A 15,991-nucleotide genomic window follows, 5' to 3' on the forward strand; every position below is an offset into this window, starting at 1 on the left:
TGATACTCTAAAAAATAACGTTGGGATAACATAGGATAAGAGATATTACAACTCACTTTAAAGTTTGCTCAAGTTTTTTTCAAATGTCTCGATTTCGTCCTAAGAATTGGGGAGGGAAACTAATATAATAAAAACAATGTAACACCTATGGTTCTCATAGAGGCTGAATTTTGCTTGTCCTAAACTAAAACAGATGAAGTTATAATATTGACTTGTCTCATGCTTTATCGCTCAGATTTCATGCTTCTCAATTAAAGAAAAATAAATATGTCTTCACATGGACGAATAGCATACGTAACATAATAGCATCATATACCAATAACAATCAAGCGTAAATACTGATAAATAGCAAGGAAATTCTTAAAGTAAACACAAAAATAAAACTTTTTTGTCCCTTTGACGTATCTGAAGCCCATCAAGGGTGCCGGCAGAAAATTTTACAGGGGAGGGGGGACAGATGCCAAAATAGCAACGGTGGTTGGGTGACCGGGAATATATCTCAGGATATTTTTCGATGGAATAAGTTTACTTTTAAATACTTTTTGGAAGAAGTAAATCTCAAATAAAAAGAACAGTTGAATTGCATGCAAAATAAAACAAAATACAGTAAATTTTATTCCCGGCAAAGGGATCAATTTGTTTAATCAATAATATATGTATTTATTATTTATTGGATCTTAAAAAAAATCAAACTTAAACCAAAATTACAGAAAGATCTGTTGCTTTGGTAGATTATAAAAGAAGTATGCTTTTCTTTATGCAATTTCCTACGCCTTAGAATAGTTTGCAGAAGGAGTAGAGATACTCAAAAATCACCCTGCCTGTATAGATACCACCTTTTGATTATATAACGGTCTGGTAAAATGTACCTGTTTTATAACAGGACAATTCTCTCCCTAGAACTTAAATCCCCTGTATATTTAGAAATAAAAAAAAATAGAATAGCGGAAGAAAAACAAGATTTAACTATAACTATCGAGCTGTCAAATTCACCCTCTGTCTTTTTATTGTCCTATTCGACTAAATAAATTGAATAGGTCCAAAAAAATTTTTGTCGCAAGACAATCTTATCAAATGTTTTGTGATAAGCAACTGGAAGTAAAAAATGATTTGGGCCAAAATTCACTAAAACTAAAAATGAAATTATCATGAGAATTACTACACCGGCAGTTTTGGCTTTTTATGGTGATTCTAAATATAAAAAATTCTTTCGGTTTATTGAAAGAATTACAAATCTGAAAATCTGAGAAAATTTCTCTGATTTTTGAAAAAAGGGGAAACAGTCCCCAAAAAGCAAGTGATCTTATTGAAAATTCTTTTATTAGATACATCATATCAGAGAACTCTATCGTAAAGATTCCAAACTTCAATCTTCAAAATGTGGAATTTCGCTTCTTTTTTTTCAGAAAAAAAATCGTCAATGTATGTTTTTTTTGTTTTTTTGTTTGTTTTCTTCAGGAGCGATTGTATCAAACCGAAGGATTGAGATGCTAAATGATTTAAAAGTATCATTAACTATATTTTAGGCTTCCCAGTTTCAAAAGAAGTAATGCCACACGGTGGCAATACTAGATTCAACCAACTTGATTAGCTTCATTGGTAATGAAATTAGGTTACGTTTGATGATCTGTAGTTGCTGCACAGAGGTGAAAAGGCAAGGCATGCCGCCCCCAGGAAATTTCTTTGGGGTGACATTTACTGCTAGGAACTTAGTTTTCAGCAATTTTAAATGATAATGTTTGTCTATTTATATGAAGTATTTCAATGCATTTAAACAAAAATGTATATAATATGCTTATCGATAAGAAAATACTATTGTAGAGGTTTTGATGGCTTCAGTTATGTAGAAAATAGAAATTCTCACGGAATTTCCATACAAACAATAATAGGCTACTCCTTTTCATCCAACCGAAATTCTTTAGTATTAACAAGGACTTTTAACCGAAATCTGCTATTCATCGCCAATTTTCTAAGCATATTCAAATTTTATCCAACATTGAAAGTGCAGATTTAAACGAAGGACGGTACTAGTCTACATACAATTATTGAGTTGCAGAATTTTCCGTGGAAAGGGAAGTTTCCAAGGGGTGAGCTTCTCAGGGGAAATTTTACACTGGGTGAATTTGCCAGAATTTTTATAAGGAATTTCTTTATATGTCTTGCTTTTTTCTTTGTCGATTCAATTTTACGCGTGGAAAAGTTGAAGGTAGGCTAATTGTCTAGGGTAAATTTTCGCCACGATTAAATTGTCCAGAGTATATTTCTGTCGGGAGGGGCATTCCGAGGAGCTGGAGCCAGATATTATGGCGTTATTTAAAGGCTGAACAGAAATTAAATAAAAAAAGAGTTTTTTCAACTTAAAATAAGAAGGAACATTAAAACTTAAAACGAACAGAAATTTATTGCGTAGATCAGGGGGTTTCCCCCTCCTCAACGCCTCGCTCTTTACGCTAAAAATTAGATTTTGTCCTTAAACTGCCATAAAACTGTAACGTGAGGAGTGAGGTGTTGAGGAAGGGTCAACCCCCCTCACACGTAATAATTTCGGCTCGATTTAAGTTTTAATGTTGCTCCTCACTTTCAGTCGAAAAAAAAACTTTTTTTAATATAATGAAGCTTAAAGACCAACATTTTTCTAAAGGCAATAGAAAAAGTATGTCAAATAAAGTAAAATATGTAAAAATGAAAAAAGTAAGTAATTACAAAAAATACACAAAACAATAACCTCCTTACAAAAAATAAGATATAAACTTCCACTATTCAATTCTGTTGAGCAATGCTGAAGTGTTGGACCGATATTTTTTAACAATATCGACAGTTTTGAACTTGGTTATCAAACACCATGATATTTAATGCCTTTAGACTAAATTTTTGTAAAAAGTAACGCATTATCAAAGTAGTTTGTTCAAAGTAAAACATTATAACTAAAATTAAGAAAATCAAATAAGAGTTTTTCATTCAATATTTTTAATCTAATTTTGAATAAAAAAAAATATGTTTGGCCCCTTTGTACTTCATAACTGTAAAAAATTAAATCTTGTTCAAAGTGACAACTAGATAAATACAATCACTCCTGGAAAAAAATGATAATAAAACGCAAAAAGCGTATTCGTTTAGGGGGAAATACAGAAATTCCTAGTACTCCTTTCAGAGGAAACATTTCTGATTATAGTGGCTGCATATAGCAGCTCATGGGTACTCTTGCAATGCAAGCAAACGTTGGGGGCATGTTTTGCCAATGTTGCCCCTGATTAAGTTGTTTCCTTTGTGTTTTCTATAATTGTACGAACTTTCTTGTGTACTAATAACTGCAATAATTAATAATAAACAAATACATATTTAGGATACACCATAAAAACTAGATTCTTTGATTTAGTATCATCAATAGTTAGGCTCTTACACTTTCGTTATTGACAAGGATCGTACATTTCAATTCGTTACAATTCATTACTATGAGGAATTTGATTCTTTTTTTTTTTTTTTATCCAACCAAATCTTATAGAAAAAATGTTTGTGGAAAGCTGGAAAGGGGTGACTCCGTCCCAAATTAGAACTTATATTCTCCTTATTAAGGGTGAAAATCTATTGACAGGCAGCCGAAAATGGGGCAACACATATTTTTCCATGGTTTTTCCCTATTCTGCTATCTTTCTTTTGGTTTCCTTATAATTACTTTATAACCCCAAATTTACAGGGCATGCCCCCCTCCCTGCCGGTGCCCATGATTCTCGTAAGATTTTTCTTTTGGCTGTTTTGTTATTGTGAAGTTTTGAGGGCCGTGTCTCTGCCCTACAAAATTCTTGAAGTACCAAGGACACCAAAATAAAAGTTTTTTGTCCCCTTGACCCATCCTAGGCTTATTCATAGTGAAGCCCATGATTCTCTTAAGATTTTCCTTTTGGCTATTTTGAGTTATGAAGTTTTTCTAGGGCAGCATCACAGTTTTGTCAGCGTTACCACGTTGAACCAACAAAAATAGACAAGTAAAACTATTTAGTTGATGTTGCCAATGTTTTTATCCGCACAAGCTTATAAATTAACTTTCTTGGTTTGCAATGGCAGCCACGCCTCCTCGACTTTTTTTTATAATTTGCATTTGCGCCCCTCTACTATCAAATATTGTGTAAAAGCATACCGACGTCTCTTTCATTAAGAACTAAATTTGGTTGTTTTTTTTTAATTTTTTTAAATAGGTATGGTTGTGGAACTTTCTATTTAATCGATTTGCACAAGCTTATTTTATTTTCAATGTCCTTTGTACTTTAACAATTTAAAAATAGTGCTCGCTGGGGAGAGAGCTCGAGGGTGACAAGTGTTGGCAACAATTCAGAAATGTTTTTTAGATTCTAGAAAATAATCTCATTAGAGGACTTGCCTTTGAGCCTTTTGTTATTTCCTTTTTGTGTAATTTTAGTATATACTTGTGGACAGAAGTAACTTGATGAAAACTAATGTGTATAATTCCTTTGTATTATATTTTATAGGTTTTCTATTCATAAGTGATATGGCGTAAGCTGCACCATTCAAAATTATTTCGGTGGCTAAGAATTTTTATATAAGTTGGAAATTACGTCTCAATGAAGTACATTTGGCCTCTTTGTTAACATGTTTTCATTTTACTTCGGTCAGTAATTCATATCGTTTTGTGTTTGTTTTTGTGTGTTTTTTATCAGTAATTATGCAAGTGATAGTATATATTTCTTTTTTCAGTAATAAGATTAAAGTCAAATATTGCAAGTATTTAAGCTAAGTAAACTGGTCTTTCATCGACGCACTACAAGTATGGCACAAGAATGTACGCAAAGATAAGGGGGCTTGAGGATACCTCTCTCTCTCCGAGGCCCTAAGTTTTCCAGAGTGCCTGTGCACTTCAAATAATCAGATTTTTTTTTTTTTCTGTTTTTGCTCCACCTCGACATAATAATCCTGTGCATGAGCCTGAATTAGCAATGCCTTAAGAATAATCATTTTCTTCTGTGAATTACTGTACATTGTTTTTTTTTTTTTTTTTTTACATATTGTTTTAGCGTTTGTTTCTTGGAAGCAAAAAAACTATTTCTTGGAAAAATTTTTTACGGAAGAAAATATTTTCCAGGGCGGAGAAGTTTCAAAATTCTATTTTTGCCCCGAAGGTGTTATGCTTTGTTTTCTCATATATTGCTTCAATGTCTGTTTTGGAAAAAAAAAAGAAAAATTGAACAAAAAAATGTCTCTTGGAGCTTTCCCTATGCAAGAAAATATTTTACAAGGAGAGAAGTTCCAAAAAAACATGCTTTTTTCCTGAAATGTGTTCTTTTTTCCCATAAAGAAAATAAAGGCTATTCAGGAGGGCGGGGGAGGAGTTTTAACTCTAAAATATAATTTCACTTAAGTTTGTTACTTTTCCTTCAGGATCGTTCGGACCAATCTTGACGGGAAAATATCCCCCTGTACAAAAGTGTTATATGCTTATATGGATATAATACATATATAAATATATTTATGTATGTACAGCCGTACCCAGGGGGTAGGGCTTGGGGACTAAATCCCACACCCAGAAATTTTGTGTTGAAAATATTATCTTAAATACAACTGAAAAATTGGTACTTTGGTTAAATTTGATTTTCTATATTAAATTTTTTATAGGTAATCCCCCCTCCCTTTGAAAAACAGTAAAATTCATAAAAAAATTGGGTTATATAAGGTTTTAACAACTTTTCTCGTAGTCATAATAGAAGTAAAGGGGCCTGGCCTTTACTAAATGTCCATTACCCCTTTCCCTTAAAAAATCCTCTGATTTTTACCCTTATTATACAAAAAAAAAAAAATCTTGAAATATCTTACTTTCAAAGCCAATTGACTTTCGTGTAATTTTGTTTGTTTTTCCACCAAATAAATACATCTCTTGTTTTTTATTTTGGCTCGGGTTTTAAAACTGAATCCTAAGGTCATTGTATAAAAATGAACAAATCTGATCTGTCTAACCTTTGACGTCTCGCAATGTTTTGAAAACAAAAGAATTTTGTAGCAGTTCGTTTTGCTCAGTCATTCTTCCATTTAGTCGATACCCGAACCAAACAGCTTGTGGTAACGACCAACTTGGCCCAACAGTTACTGAAACTCTAGAATACGGAATTTTGATAATAGTAGATGCGTCAAAAGAATCAAAAGAATTGGTTTTTTATGCTAATTTCAAATATATAAAATTTATTAAGTTTGAATTCACCGATCAGAAACTATGAACCTGGAAAAATTAAAAGAGCGTACATCCGATGCGAGGGGCAGCCCAACCTTTGCTGTCTGGTGGTTATTTCAGAGTGATAACGATGCACTTATGTCATGTGTGACGTTTGCCCCCTGATGTAAAGAATTTTTATAAGCAAAGAGCCTATCGATCAGGCAAAATTAATTATTTTTGTCATTCTCTTCAAGAGTTTTATTCTAGTTTATCAACAATTCACTTATTCATTATAAAGGTGTTTTTATTTTTTTGTTACCAATACTTATTGACATGAAATATATTTATTGTAATTCATTAATACAGTTGTCTTTTTGTTATATTATCCGTATTAATGTCTAGTAAGTGCCTTAAGGCTATCGTGTTTCTTAAGTGTTTCTTAAGTTTCTTAAGGCTATCGTGCCTTAAGAAACAGAGAAGGGAAGGGCGGTGGGCTATATTGTAAATTATATTGACATTTTGGAATTTATTAGGGTTTTCTCTTTTTCTCTAAATTTTAAAATGTTGCACCAAAGATCCAATATTGTCCATTTCGGCAAAGTCAATTTCCATTTCCACAAATTACAAATCATATGGATGTGTTCCAGCATTCAATTTTCATAAATGAACTGCAAGTATTTGTGTTTATTTCATGTCTAAAAATACAGAAGACAACTAAGTTAGACCCTCTAATGCTTATAATACATAAAAAGGCTAAGTTCCCAGCACTTATAGAAATCCAAATTGCCTATAATTTTTTTTTTTGTCCCTTCTCTTAGAATTGAAATGATACCAAATAACCATAAATGATTAAAGGAGCAAAGAGATAAAAAAAGTCAGTGTTTGGCCCCTGGAACCACCTTAGGTCCATTCGTACCTGAAAACAATTTTTCTTTTGGTCGTTTAGAAATTGAAAAGTCTCTAAGGATGATACCCCATTTTCGTCAGTGTTGCCTCGTTAGAACTTGAAATTAGATAAGGAAAACTAATTAATTAAACTTGATAACACTTCATAGGTGAAATTCCATACACAAATGTACAAAATTCGTACACTATAAAAATTCATACATTTAATGATTCCCAAAGAAAGCCCAACCTTCAAAGAAAAGTTACAGATTCTTAAGCCGTTTGACACATCAAAACCTGTAACAGCATCTTACGCTGTTTCAACGTTTTGTGTGAAAACAAAAGATTCGTTTTTGCTGATTTTTCACCTACGTTTCTTTTTTTAAAATTTAGTATCCGATGTTGCCAAAAACTTCAAAATTGAATATGGATATCTTCTGTTCAATATTAAATTCCTGGTTTTTCGCAATGTTTTATATCTATATGGCTGTGTTAGTTTCCACTTAATCGGTTAAAACTAACAGATGTCGTTTTACCGGCCATTCGTACTTTTATGTTCACTAGTGACATAATATTGAGCAATAATTTGAAAAAAATAATCTCTAAATAGCGTTCACTATCGAGACAATAGCGTGCCCCCCCCCCCCGAAAATAACTAGATGTAACGACAGCAAAAGAGTAATATCATTCCATTCCTCGTTTAGCAATATTTCTAAACAATGTTCGCTACCATGACAATCGGCCGGACCCCACCCCCTTTAACGCCTCGATAGCCCTAGGCTATATAAAAAGGTTTGCTGATTATGTTGGTTTCCATGTTTTTTATTACATATTTCTCATCAACAAGTGGTTCATATTGCCAAACATTGGGGAAAAAAGCGGATAATTTTAAAAGTTTTCCTTCGGTCATGTGTGTTATCAAGACCAACCTTAACCGTTGTGTCATTGATAGTGAGTTCAACGTTACTATTAATTTTGATAAGACTTGATCGAAAAAGCAGAAAAATTTGACTTTCGGTGGGGGGTTGAAGCAGTCATATATCTAACAAATAGCATCTTTTTCATCACTACAAATTTCTAATGAATTTGTGGCGCTTTTGGTGAAGGCAAGCTTATCAAACAAACAATTTGTTATTGATGCATTGTATAACCTGCCAAATATGAAAATCACTGAACGCTCGGAAGAGTACTTGGAATTTGTAAAAAGAAAAATCGTCAATTCAGGGCCATCAATTCTTTAGTTTAGTAAATGTCTTAACTTCCTCACCTGAAATAGATCGACTTAGTAAAGTGGCAGATTACCTAAAGCCAGTCACAAGTGCCACAACGGCTGTTTTCGACTAAAAAGGGGATACTTGCCATCTATTCATTTCGCCTCCAATATTCACTGTGTCATGTATACTTGCGTTTTGTTTGCTCCGCACGATATCTACTATTGAGGTGTGCTCCAAACGCTTTCTGCTGCCAAAGACAGCAGATAGTGTACTTAATTTTATGTAGTGACCTTGTGGGAGCCTAGATTAATTTGCTAACCATAGTACAGGGAGGGTATCACGATTGATTGAAAAAGAAGCCTTGGTCAGCTTTTAACACCCTTAAATCTAAATGATAGGGCAGTTCGTATAGCCGAGAAGTTGGTAGTGGTTCTTTAAACGATGTGCTGCTTTTCAGCTCTAGCCACCAAAATTGCAGGGAAAGAGTATGAGGTCATTTTTGGCTTACTGTATCTCTATGGACAATTGCTCGTTATCCCTGTGGAGTATGTAAATCTCGACAGAAGAACCTGGTAAGTAGCACTTCCCCCGCCCTCCGAGTAATTTATTGGTGGCACTGATGACCACCACCCTCCTCTCCAGCTTTTTTCTGTTAAATACGTGAAAATAGTCTTCCACAAGACACAGATAAAAATTTCTTTAGATATCAGGGGTGCTATCATCCTCAGTAAGATTATTACAAGCATAATCAAAGAACAGTTCCTGGTATCAAGAAGGGCTAGAATTTCAAATTTATCTTCCTTCTCCCCGAAACATCCATATATATATATATATATATATATATATATATATATATATATATATATATATATATATATATATATATATATCTAATTGAGCGGATTTTCTTAAAAATTAGCCACATGGTAAAGATGAATTTTATAATTGTTTAGTTTATTCAGGTTTTTTGCAATGTGTTAATATTTGTGATTTAGTAAAATTTATAATATTTAGTTTACCTATTGTTGCTAAAGGGAGGGATATATTAACAGGATAAGCTTGTTTTGGTTTTACTTGGTTGTTTTACATTTGCTGTTTTTTTTTTTCTTCCATAGGCATGTATTTTGGGGGTGATACCTGACGCGGGGATGCCATGGATATTCTGTGGTAGCCACAACACTGTGCTGGGTAGAGAATTTAGAGTGGCGAAACCCTATATAGGCCAGTGTATTCTCCTGATGAGCCCTTATGTTGGGTGTTGCCTCTGAATTATTTGTCTATATTATTTTTTCTATTGTTTGGTAAATGACGACTTATACTTATTGACGACATGACTGCCTGTCCATGGATTATTCTTTATGGTTGATTGTGTGTGGCTATGCTGTTTGACCTATGTGATTGTATGGATGAGTAGGGTTAAGGCCTCATTCAAGTGCTTGTCTATATTAATCACTAATTTAGGAAAACAGTCTTCCTTTTCTCCTTCTGTCTCTCTCTCTCTTTTTTTTTGTGTGTGTTTGTGCTGTTGCATTGGTGATTTCTCTTTTCATGATATATATATATATATATATATATATATATATATATATATATATATATATATATATATATATATATATATATATATATATATATATATATATATAGACCATTGGCTCGGTAAAATCACCCTGGACGAAAAAACAAACGACCATAACAAATAAACACAAACTCTTTATCATTTCTCTCGGAAAAAATACACAAAATTTTAGATCTTAATAAATATATCTTGAAACCTCTAAGATAACGATCTTTGATGTGAAAAAACACACAACCATAACAAATAAACACAAACTCTTTATCATTTCTCTCGGAAAAAATACACAAAATTTTAGATTTTAATAAATATATCTTGAAACCTCTACGATAACGTTCTTTGATGTGATGGATTCAACAGTATATTTCTCATAAAAATACTCACCCTTTTAGGGTTGTTTCCCATTTTTTCCGTAAATGTGGTATATCTTCTCAGGCTTGAAACTTTTATTGGGTAAATTTAATTTAACGGACTTTATAAATTTGGCATGATTCTTTTAAGGGAAATATTGGTATCAAAATTCATTTTGTAATAGAATTTTGTATTTTATTAGCAGGATTCACTCCTTACAGTTCATCGCCACGAAGCTATTCCATCTATAAAAAAGAAAATATATGTAGGATTTTTTTCTATGTATGTCTTTTTTAGAGCTTCGATTACCATTAGTCCTGGTCGATCCTTACTTACAGTTTGTTATCATTAACTAATTGAGGAAAAATGACCACCTACCAGGTGGTTCTTAAAATAGATGTCAGCAAGGTATTAAAATTATGTATAGATCTGGAAGTAGAAGCAAAAGAAATAATATATGAGTCATCAGACTTTTTAGCTATTGAGAAGGCCCAAGCTTTATAAGCTACTTATGTAGTTGTCTACAAGTCAATATGAATAATCAAATACTGCATCGTCTTGGGTACTCACTGTCTTTAATCAACTCCTGTCCTTGGGAAAAGGCTAGTGAAACTTTCTTTACCTAGATATTCATGTAGGCTAGTCTAGGCCTATTTTAGTAGTATATTTGTAATGTGCTCGAGAATTCAATCAAAAAACCAATTATATTCCTTATTATATCATATTATGTAGCCAAATTATATTCCTTATATCATACTCTTTCCAAATATTACATTTGAATTTGTGACAATGTATAGCCTACCTCCACATCTTCCCCCTGATGGTCCCAGATATAGTCCTGGGAAATATATACAGCTAAAAGAAAATAAAGACATTTTACTTTACAATATACAGCATGTTTCTATTAGTCAGGTTACCATGTTTCCTTTTATGCTTATCTACATTTTAAAATAGCCTAGAAAATATTTAGCCAAATTCAATTTTATTATACTCACAAGCCTTTTGTTTTTAACAATACAGATATGATATTAGGAAAGAGAATAAACTAATCTAAGCTATTACTTTTACTTTGATAACATGTGTCCTTCTGTAGAGTTACTAAAATCCATTATTGCCTAAAAAAGAAAAATACCATTAGATTCTCTAGTTTTTTTTCAATTATTTTACAAGGTGCTTTAGAATTCAATTCCTCAGAAGGTTACTTTACTATTGTGCTATACTATTTTACTATTTACCATAGTAGTAGGGCAATGTGTATATTCTGATAGGTTGAATTATTAGTTGATCAGAATACAGACCTTGCCCTGCTGCCTTCAGGGCTCATTGACTAATATGCCTTGCTATATAATAATGTTATCTGTAAGCAGAATTGGATGTTTGTTTTGTTCATATACAACTGGCTAGTTTAAACTTGAAAGTGAAAGTGAACAATCTTGGATATTAACATTAATGGATGCATAAGCTTTTTACTTATCTTTTGACTTCCTACTATGCAGAATTTACCAGTGATAGCTGGAATTAGTATTTAAAATATAATTTCATTCATATTGTACAACCCCAACATTTCCCTTGACTTCAAAACCCTGCCCACTTTATGTGTTTTTAGTTTGTTGAAGGGGATTTTAGAAGGGGGAAATTAGCATTTCTAAGTGCTATAGTCTGGAAACTATGCTGCTTTGCACCATAGTTTTCAGTTTAGACAGCTTGTGAAGAAACTAAAGCTTTAGTGACTAAGATTAGAATCTGGGAAGCCAAGGTAATTTACATGGGTGCTTTAAAATGTTGAGGGATTTATGTTGGATAATTTCTAGAAGAATTGTCAAAGGACATTAACTGATTATTTATAAATTAATACAGAGTACAAAAATGTAATTTGCTGCCTGTTTCTAGTGTTATAACACAAGAAAGGCTAAGGAGAATAGGATAGTCCTAACAGATGATACATTGCCAAAGATGTTGCCTCTTGACAATCTATCTGGGGCCAAACAAAAAGCAAGTCATTCCTGTAACATATTCCTTCTTCAGGGTTCTGACCTACTCTGATCATTTAATAGTGTTCCAATGCATATAAATAAATCACTATGAAGTCCCTGAACACAAAATACATTTACTTTTATAGTACTAATAAATCCAAATTTGCTAGGACTTCCAGGAATGAATACAATACACACTAAACTGTTTATCTATATGAGTTCTTTTAGTAATCTTAATTATTATGGAAATTTTCTTTCTTTTTTTGTTGTGATTTTATGACAAAAAAAGCACAACTAAAAAACTGTTTTGCTGGTAAAATCAAACAAAGTTTGGATCTTTATAAGGCCAAATCCTGTTTGTGGCAGCATCTGTTATTTTTGTTTAATTAATTTCTGCTTGTATTAATCTTAATGCAGCTCTCAACTTTTCTTTAAAAAACTTCTTTTCAGGAAAAAGTTTTTAAAATATTGCCTATTATAAAAATGGCTTCAATGTTTTATTTTTTTTTACCAGATGCACTTCATATGAAAGGGAATATGAAAGGGTCATATAAACTTCAGGCAGGGCTTATTACAAATTAGACGTTCTAGTACCCTCTTAAGAATCAAAAGTGATCAAAGGGCAATCATCTCCCCCCTTGCACTCTTTTCCCACAGATGTATCCAATCAAAATTTTGAGATAGCCATTTCATTCAAAATAGTCCAAAAGATAATCTTAAAACAAGTAAAAATTAGATTAAATATTCAAGTAAACTTAAAACAAACAGTTACTGCCCTTTTCCCCCTTCCCTGACCTTAAAGGTCTAAAGCTTGTTTTATCATTTGTGCTTTACTGAAAACAGAGTGTGTTAGAGATATTTTCTTGTATATTTACAACACAAAATGTAGTTAAATAAATTTTTAATTGCTGAGTTTCAAAAGAATCAACACCATTATATATCAAATATTCAGTTTATTTTCATTAGTTATTTCCATTCATCTTGATTATTATAGTGATTTTATTTTTATTTTTTGTCAATGTTTAAAAAAACACAAGTATAGGTTTAGTATTCATGATAAATATAGTTTCCCATGCAACTGTTGGAGAAGCAGGAAAAGGGCAATGGCCAAACTCCTGTCTCTCTGCATTTTAAAGAGCATGGAAGACAAGTTTACTACAGTTCACAATAAATAGCATATAATCTCAAATGGCTAGAGTGTTTGATTAGGAAAATGCTCCAAAACTGTTTTAGCCTACACAAAATTGCTTATCAGATAATTTTCAAAATGTTATAAAGCAGTTCAGATAGGTAATAAGAGTTTCAGGAATGGATCTAGAATCAGAGTAATGGTATAGAAGGGTGTTTTAAAGATTAAAAGAAATGCAAAGTTTTTGTTCAATACCAAATACCAGACTGTGTTGCAGTGGTTTGTTTCAACACTAGTTCTTGCTTCCCCTCTTGTATTCTTTGGTTCACCCTTTAACTCATTTTGTTCAACCATGTGTCAGTCAGTATAGGAAATGATATGAGAGGAACCTCAAAATTATCTGTTAGATAGAGTAAAAACGGAAAGCAACCAATTTGATCTAGCATTAACCAACAACACTGTAAAGTGTATTATAAGAACCTGCATTAAGAGTTGATTTTTTCTCTCTTTTTTTTTAAGAAAAGTAAAGAGGCATATTAAAACCTAAGCCAAGCCAAAATAAATCCTATTAGAATTGAAACTTTAAATGACCAGAAATTGTTATCAATGATATGAAGCCCAAAGCCAACAGAAACTAACATAAATAATCACATCAAACATAAAAATAAGGTACATTGATACAGACAAATATATAAATTAAAAATAGTAGAAATTAAAAGAATAACCAAGTCAAAATTAAAACAAACAGAAATTACTAAAAATGGAAGTAGGACTACTGACGTTCCTCACCCTTAAACCTTCTAAAGGCTGTTCAATCATTTCGACTACTGGAAACTAAGTATGTTCAAAACGTTTTTTTTTGGCGCCCAAATCACAATTTATGTTAGATAAAATGCTGAATTGCTGATATTTCTTATATTTAGAATAATTAGATGTTTAACAATCAGTTCTTTCCCATCACTTAAATTATTATCCTTACTTATTTTTGATTTTTGCTGGTCTTTAGAAAAATCAAACTACACTGTTCAAAACACATATAGTTTTGAATAAAACATAGACACCATGTAAACATGACATAAACTTAAAGATTAAACATAGCATTTTGTTGCTGTGTATTCTAAAGGAATTAACTATTTATACAAGATTTTATTTCAGGTGTCAAAGATCTGGTTACTTTGTCCCAAGCTTTCATCCACTGGGTGTGTGATTACAAATGACGAATACAATGCAGTTGTTTCACTTGGAATATATTTCCTAAATTCTGGCTTCTATCATGAAGATAAAATTATACCTTATCTACTAAAGTTGGTAGAACAACTGCCTAAATGTATATTTAAACAGTCAAAGGTTGCACCAAAAAATGAAGGTAAGATCTCTTCATAGTTGCTGAAGGTTCAAAAGAAAATGAAGTGAATGATTGTAATCTTCTCTTTTTTAATACTGCAAAGTGTTATTGTTTGCTACATGTTTTCCTGTTCAGAAAAGGGGGGAAATTTTTGATTGTTTGCAGTTCAGATTGGACACTCCATAATTCCCTCTTTTTTTGTATAAATAAGCTGTTTCATTGGGTTTTAAATATATGCAAGACATATGTTTGATAATGTGCTTTCTGTAGTTTCTGAGAAATGTTTTGGGCTGGGCCCATGGTTTCCAAAGTAGGCACTATCATCTTTCATCAGATAGTCTTGTATACATAAGCATTGTGAGTTTTGGGTTCTTGCTACCTTAGTGTCAAAATTTTTGCAGTTTCATCCACTGTGTCCTCTATTTTTGTTATAAATTGCCTGTTTTTATGTTTTCTTGAAAATATGAAGAATAATTTTTTTTTGTTGATGCTGAAGGTTAAAAAAGAATAATAACTATCTTTGTTATAATATGTAACCAATATGTTTCCATCCATGCAACATTTTTCAAATTTAATAGTTAGCAGAGCTCGTAATTTGATGATATCTGTCAGATAAATTCAAAAAGATATTTGGAGTTTGTGCTCATGACTCTCAAAATGGGTGTTATTCTCTTACATCAGATATTTGGGCATTGGGGAATTTAAGGGCGTTGGAGGGGAGCTGGTCGACTTCCAATCACTTTTGATTCTTAAAAAAGGCTCTAGAACCTCTAAGTTCCTATCGAAGGAGCTTCTTTCGAGGTTTTTACAACTACTTCTACACAAAGTGCTTTGGTGAAAAGAAAAGAAAAATAATACAATGTGCATATCGCTTTTTATTTAGGGAATGTCAGTGTGCTACCTATGAAAAGAAAAAAAAGGTATAATAAAGGAAGTAACACTAGTGAGGAAGTAAAGAAATTAAGACCATATATAACATTGTTATATACTTTTTTGTCACCATCTTATAAAATTTTTACCTAATCTTATTTTGTATTACTCTAAGATTCAATACGAAAAAGAAACCTTTGATTATGCACAAAAACTTGTAATTGAATGTGCAAAAAAACGTTATTTATATCCCTCTGCTGCCCATTATCTAAAAATAGTCAACGGAAATTATAGTAGCTTCTTTCAGCTGTTTTTATTTTAGCTCCTCCGGTGATTTATTTTTTTTGGAATGATTTGGGGCTAGGCATTCACATAAGAACTTATGTTGTGGGATTGGGGTTTGTGGAGGGGGCTAAATAAAAAAAAAACAAAAAAAACGCTCCATCGACGGGAGATTTATTAGAAAAATAAACATATTTTGTAAAACTTAT

The 15,991-nt window shown here is 32.2% G+C and overlaps 1 protein-coding gene across 1 annotated transcript in view; it reads left to right on the forward strand.

Moving 5' to 3' along the window:
* The first annotated feature begins 10,603 nt into the window (after nt 1-10,603).
* LOC136041408 (phosphatidylinositol 4-kinase alpha-like) overlaps nt 10,604-15,991 on the forward strand; it is a 62,434-nt gene continuing 57,046 nt past the window's right edge. Inside the window, exons 1-2 of the mRNA XM_065726063.1 lie at nt 10,604-10,785; nt 14,441-14,651. Of these exons, the coding sequence (XP_065582135.1) occupies nt 10,717-10,785; nt 14,441-14,651 (280 nt within the window). The 5' untranslated portion in view covers nt 10,604-10,716. The remainder of the gene's footprint in view (nt 10,786-14,440; nt 14,652-15,991) is intronic.

The sequence above is a fragment of the Artemia franciscana genome, unplaced genomic scaffold, assembly GCF_032884065.1.
Source record: "Artemia franciscana unplaced genomic scaffold, ASM3288406v1 PGA_scaffold_212, whole genome shotgun sequence".
Taxonomy (NCBI): Eukaryota; Metazoa; Arthropoda; class Branchiopoda; order Anostraca; family Artemiidae; genus Artemia; species Artemia franciscana.